This window comes from Anguilla anguilla, chromosome 12, assembly GCF_013347855.1.
Source record: "Anguilla anguilla isolate fAngAng1 chromosome 12, fAngAng1.pri, whole genome shotgun sequence".
Taxonomy (NCBI): Eukaryota; Metazoa; Chordata; class Actinopteri; order Anguilliformes; family Anguillidae; genus Anguilla; species Anguilla anguilla.
The window spans coordinates 20,207,270-20,213,828 of record NC_049212.1 but is presented as its reverse complement, the minus strand read 5'-3'; the positions used below and the strand labels follow the sequence as shown (position 1 = coordinate 20,213,828).

The window sequence follows — 6,559 nt, the reverse complement described above, 5'->3', positions numbered from 1 at the left end:
CTTTAAGCTTGAGAACAAACTCGAAAGTGATAAATATAAAATGAACATAATACCACAGTGTGCATATTTGTGATAAAAATGTAGCCGATCTTGGGGGAGCTCATTATTTCTTATAACAGAGTAAATTACCCTGGCAGCCAATGTGTGCTGACAGAAGAGGTAAGTGGACAGACAGAAAGACAGATGTGTGTGTCTGTGTGGGTGTGTGTGTGTGTGTGCGCGTGCAGGCGTGTGTTTGTGTGAAGGCATATGTATGGGCATGAGGATTGACGGAAGGTCAAACATCCTGATTCACACTCAGCCACCCCACCATCCCCCCAATCCTCCGCTTCTCCATGAGCTGACTGCTTCCTGTTCAGTTAGATGAGCTCGCTCTGGTCTCAGAGCTCGACAAGCGACAGAACGCCTGCACACCTGCCTCCCCCCTCCGCCCCCCTCCCGTCTGCTCCCGCCAGCGCCCGGGAGAGAGGGGCACGCGGGCCGGACCCGCAGCTGCGCCCATTACCGCCTGTTAATGGCCCCCATAAAAAACAGCAGCGTTTCATCGCTCCGGACCGGGGGATAAATAACCACGCTAAAGCGGGGCTTAACCGCCGCGGCCGCCGCTCGGCTTCCGCCGGCGCGACTGACGGGGGAGCTCCCCTCGCCCGTCTCGCCTTCGCGTGCGGCTGCGGCCACCGGGGAGCCCGGCGGAAACCCGGACACGGCCGTAGAGAAGGGTCGGGTTCGCTCCCGCTGGTAGAGCCCCACGTTACGCGCGCGTTACAGAGCTCCTCTCTAAAAGGCGCGTCTTCTCTGCGCGCGTCAGCTCTCCGAACGGGAGCAAAGGCACAGACCGCGGGCACGCGAGCGCAGAGCAGTGAGCAGAGAGTGAGTAAAACACGCAATGCCATGCACATCCATGTTCATTTAATCTGCCTTTCAGCTCAGAAATCGCACTTTGCAGAGGAGGCCCGCAGATCTCCCCACCCTGAAACACAAAGCCCCCGGCGCGGGTGGGGTTGGCTGTGAGGGCGGAGAAAAGGCTGAGGCGCGACCGTTCGGCGAGGGTGGAGGTGAGGCTGAGGATGGAGGGGGCTGCAAGGCTAAAGTGCGCAGCAGCAGTAAGCTGTGTGGGTGGAGTAGGTGGTGAGAATGTCGTTAGCCGTGTGGGTGTTCTAGGTGGAGAGAATGCTGTTAGTTGCGAGGGTGGTGAGAATTAAGAGTGAAAATGGACAGAATAGTCAGCTTGGAGTTGACGGCGAGTCACATTAGCTATGCAGGTGGAGCGGACTGTGAGAAGGAGAAGCAGGGCTCTTCAGAAGCTCTAAGGGGCGCGAAGCACTTCCCAGCCGGCGGGAGGCTAACTAGCAGCACCTAGCGTTCTGGCTAATTTACACACCGCGCGCGCACAGGCCCTGCAGCAGAGCGGGACACGGGTCACACCCACCAGCCTGGCAGCGCTGGCCTCGCACTGACCGCAGGGCTTCCCCCGCAGCCTGGGCTTCCTGCTGGCCGCCTGCTCCCCGGGCGGCGGGCGTGGCGCCTTCCCCGTCGGCCTGCCCGGCTCTGCTGGCAGAACACACGGTGGGGAGGTCAGACCGAACGCCCCCCGGGCACAGCCTCAACCTGAATTTCCCCCACTCTACAAACACGATGGAGTTTAAAACCCTCTCTTTCTCACAAACCCCAGCGCCTGAAACGCTACATACCTTCCGGCTCCCCTTTAAGGACCCTCATCTTCACCTTCCCAGCAGACAGCTGCATAAAATCATTAAAAAGTGCGTCACAAAACGTATCGTCGATATTCTGAGGTGAAACAAGTGCCAGCTGAAAACAGTAATAGTATTGGCTTGACTGCAGTATCTTTTGGTCTGTGCACAGTGGATACTGTGAATCTGTTTGTTTTTTGTCTTTGTGGTTGGGACCTGGAGAATTCCCCGCCTCACCAGCCTGTGTCTAATTTCTGCTCCGGTGCGCGCTGACCTCTCTTTTTACCAGGGCCTGTTTACACGCTTTAATGGCTCAGGGGGAAAAATCGCGATTCTGAAGTGACTCACCTTTTGAAAGCTGTTCTCCTTGGTCTTGGTCGCACCTTGAGAAGTGGCTTTCACCGACTTCCAACGAAACCCACCAGACTTTCTGAAAGAGGAAGGAGCGTGCACAGTGTTACTCTCAGTAAACTGTTAAAAAATGACGCGCTCTGGCCCTTGGGCATGCTCGTTGTGCCTGAGGTAACGTAGTGAAGCACAGGTTCTCTCATCAGGGCCACTGAAAGGAACGGACCCTGAGGTACAGATTAATCACTAAGGATGTTTTGTGAATGGTGCGGGTGGAGCGTAGCGTCGGGTAATCGAAGAGCCAACAGATTTCTCTGCGCTGAGACAGCTGCGGCAGCAGCGGAGGACACCGTGTCCTTGTGACGAGGCAGAAACCGTGAGCCGGGTCAACTCCATTACATCATCGCAGAGAACACCTCAGGAGGCGATGTGTCATGTGATCCCCCCCACATACACACAGGAGTGAGGTCATCGCAATGATACACACACACACAAACAAGGACACTCACACAAAATAACACACTCAAGCAAACAACCATACATCAAATTAAGTAAAAACTGTACCTAAATTTATCAAATGTTGTCTAAGGGCTTATGCATAATTAAAAGAATGAGCAACACAGTTAATAATTCTCCCTTGCTGAAGTTTGTTTGGCCGTGAGTTGTTTATCTGCTCAAATGCATTACCAAGGAGCTCAGTCACCCAGCTCTACATGCCATGGCGTCGAAGGTCTACTGCGTCAGAGCAACTGCGTGATGACGCACTGAGCCTAACCCCAAAATGCAGTGTACACTGAAGGAGGCCTCGCTGTATTTCTGGCTTATCATCAGAAAGCAAACTAATATTCGCATGATGACAGCTGCCATGGCAACAGGTAAATAAAGGCATGAGTGCTGTTGTTCTTTTCAACTTTCTTGAGTACATCTCAACTTCGGCATCAGCCTCAAACCTGATTTTCCTATGATGTAAACTCACAGTACAGAGATCAGGAAGGAGGCAAGGATGGAAGCAATAAAAAAGGAGGGAGATTAGCTTGGGTAAAGGAGGGAAGGAAGACAAACAAGAAGTGATCACTGAGATTATACAAGGGGAGGAAGAGACTGTCAGTTGGTGTAGAACCTTAGAAAAGCATACTAGTGCAAAGCAACAAACAGTGCATCTCTATAGTGCACAAGGCTGTACACAGAGCAGTAAATACCATTCACAGCACACTGCATCTCCATTCTGGAGTTGACATGGTCATTCTCCTTATTTTATATAGCGCAGGCAGCACAAATGACATCTGTAACTGCATGCAGTATGAGCTCATCCCCGTCCTTTAACAAGCAGGGGAACTTGGGAGCTCAAGATAAATAACGACATGCACTGGTCACAGGGCACTTTCCCACGGTAACAGAGGGGAGATGAACATGCGGATTTTAGCGCGCCTCTGCAGCCCAGGAAAACCTGGCCGCACTTTTACGGGACAGGGCACAGCCAGCGAACGGAGCGCGCTACACCGAAATCCCCTTTACTAGCAGGAATACGACTGGAGTGCGAAGCCGCTCCTGCACTTTCATTTTCTCGGCATCAGTAGGCGAACCCCTCCCCCTTACCGACGCAGTATTTTATTCCTTCTCACTTATTTGTTTGTTATCCAAGGCCGGCGCTCAATATTCTCAACGTGCGAGGCGTGAGCTTTTAATTAGCGGCGCGTTTCCCAAGAAGTGGTCGCAGAGAACGGCTCACAGATACATCTTCATCCCATTATCCGGCGTTAACTTGCACGTGGTGATGTATGAATTTCGCGGCAACAAAGCATACGTGTTATGTCGAGACAAACTCACCTTGGTGTTTATTTCCCCCAAGATTTCCGACGCAATTTATTATGATTGATTGTGTGCGCGCGCGCCTCAGAGAACATGATGTATGCAGTCTGCCTTCGGGCTGCCGGTTCCCCTCCGCGTGAGTTATGCCATCGTATATTCTGATTTACACACGAAATGGGCTCTCCATAATTTACATACACGCGGTCCATGGGTCAAATCTTAATGTTATTAATGGAAAGAAGGGTGTGCCGAAAAACAAATGCATTAATAATTCTTATGATGTTTGTTTTGAGGGGAAAATCATTTTCGCCCCCTTTTGGCTCCCCCTTTTGAAGTAAACTTCATTCCCTTTTCCCCAAAAAGATTACAACAGAATAAGCAGGCCAGCATCAGGAAGAGGTAACTCAATTCCCCCTGGCTCTTTGGGATATCGGTTTAATCTCCACATTGGAGAGGGGCACGGTGAAGGTCATAACTGACATCTTCTCTTCACGTTCATCACCGCCCTCCCATTGAGAAAGAGCTAAATAACCATAGATGCTGCATTATGACAAAATTACCCAGAAAAGCTCATGTACACCGTGCTATAGTAACATCAGTTTTACAGGAGAGTGTAAGACCGCATCTATCACTCACTTTGTAATTTCCATCACACACAGACACAATCTCTCTCTCTCTCTCTCTCTCTCTCTCTCACATACACACACACACACAGCTTCTCCTCCCTATTCTGTCCCTATTGCATTATCATTTCTTACTGCTTCTTATTCAATCTCTCTGCTACCCTCTCTCACAATCTCTCCTTTCTCACAGCCTTTCTCAGTGCTTCTCTTCTTACTCCTGTTTTGCCTTCTGGTTTCTCACTCCCATTGCTGCCCTCTCACTCGCTCACCCCCATTTCTACCCTCTGTCTCTCTTTCCTCCTCACTCACTCTCTCTCCTCTTTCTCCCGGCTCATGTCTTCTCGTAGCTGCTGAAGACGGCTCTCAATGATCCTGCTCTCTTGATCCAGCTGCACAGCGTCCAGATGCAGCTCCGGCAGATTCCTAGGGAAGAACACCAAACCGTTTATCAGTTAATAGGCTACACCTCCCAGATGTGCCTCGGCACAGAGTCTGAGGAAGGTTGAAGTTAAAAGTTTGACAAAGGTATATATACATCTCAGAATAAAACTCACGGATTCAGTACAATTCCCAATGTGGACACACAGACTATAAAATAAGCTCCATTGAAAATCTATTGAATACAATTCTATTAGGTTATTTTGGAAGATGTATTTAGCAATTAAAACTGTAATTTAATACATACACAAGTTCTATTATGGTGGAACATTTGTTAATTTGTTTGTTTGCTTGTTTGTTTGGCCTTGATTTACACAGAAACAGATAACATAGAAACAGATAAATTGATGCACAGACCTGCCTTTCATCTTCATTGAATTGGGCTTGTTGGGAACAACCACAAAATAATTTAAATTCATGGTTACTTCTCTGGATGCAATGTATGGGTTTTGAGCTAATTTCTTCCTGTAAAAAAACAAGGTAAACATGAGTGGTGGTTCTCTCAAATCCTTATAAAACACATAGTCATTTTTTTTTTTTTTTTAAATGAAATAAAGTGCATCGTTAATGTTCAACGAAATAGCTATACAATCAAATAGCAATAGACTCCATACAAATTATAAGATTTATTGTAGGCTGCTAACTAACCTTCGTCTAGTTAGCTAACATTGACAATAGCTGGCCATATTCCAAATTTGGCTGCCTATGCTGTTGAGAAAACTTCTATAGCTGAAAACATTACCGTTGTCACTTAGCTTACTCTACATCGCAAGCTAGTCTATCCATTTAACGTGGTAAATGCGTTTATTGGCTAGATTGAGAGACCCAGCTGAAGCTGTCTAACTAAAGTTAGCTTCTGTTGTTTTTGCTTAATGGATTCATTTGTGCAACACGTGAACTGTGAACATTAACCTGTTATTTGCGATTGGTATTATGACTTTGTATAGTATTAATTGATACGTCAGGTATTTTCAATAGCTGGCTTAGCTGTCATTTCTTTTCGAATGTGCTGTCCTGTCAAAAAACGCGTGCAGACTAACACATAAGAAGTGGGCTGCATATAGTTAATATCAACATTTAGTATAGATATTTACCTCAGAGATGTCTTGGTTGTTTCCTTAAACTGGACATTTTTTATGTTAGCTTGCGTTACTTCAACAATAAGTTAGTGAACCAGGCAACGTTTGTATATGGGCGTCTCTATGGAGACGTGAATTCTCGCGAGAACTATCGTGGCAACGCTAGTCTCATTGACAGTCCGTGGGTATTTTTTACAGTCTCTGTGGTATGCCCAGAGCCTAGCCTAACCTCTTGTTTTTGTTCTGGACTGGGCTAGAAATGCTTGGATGTAAACACTTCAACTAGAGTCTTAGGAGGAAATCATAAGATCTTTATTTTATTTGACTGAGCCTTGTAAACGCTGGGTGTAAGAACTAATGACCATCTAAAGCTAACACGAGATCATATAGCTATGTGCTTACACATTAACTGCCACTGTTGTAGAGAAACAAATTTTTGGTAGTCTAATATAATCAATTTCAAAGATCAAAAGACCCCTGTTGCTACTTCAATCATGGCCAGCTGGAATTCTTTAATGAAAATCATTACTTTATTTAAATCAAAATTTGGATAGATGATGTTTTGATTACA

At 47.3% G+C, this 6,559-nt stretch overlaps 1 protein-coding gene across 5 annotated transcripts in view; it reads right to left on the bottom strand.

Annotated features, from left to right (window-relative positions):
* zbbx (zinc finger, B-box domain containing) overlaps positions 1–6,117 on the bottom strand; it is a 31,926-nt gene extending 25,809 nt beyond the window's left edge. For 4 of the 5 annotated variants that reach the window (XM_035383700.1, XM_035383703.1, XM_035383702.1 and 1 more), the window contains exons 1-6: positions 6,004–6,117; positions 5,267–5,374; positions 4,781–4,894; positions 2,040–2,121; positions 1,692–1,740; positions 1,430–1,551 (exon numbers count right to left, since the gene is read on the bottom strand). In XM_035383700.1, coding sequence (XP_035239591.1) covers positions 1,430–1,551; positions 1,692–1,740; positions 2,040–2,121; positions 4,781–4,894; positions 5,267–5,328 — 429 coding nt within the window. In that variant the 5' untranslated portion in view covers positions 5,329–5,374; positions 6,004–6,117. The remainder of the gene's footprint in view (positions 1–1,429; positions 1,552–1,691; positions 1,741–2,039; positions 2,122–4,780; positions 4,895–5,266; positions 5,375–6,003) is intronic. The other variant, XM_035383701.1, reaches the window with a different exon arrangement.
* Positions 6,118–6,559: the final 442 nt, after the last annotated feature.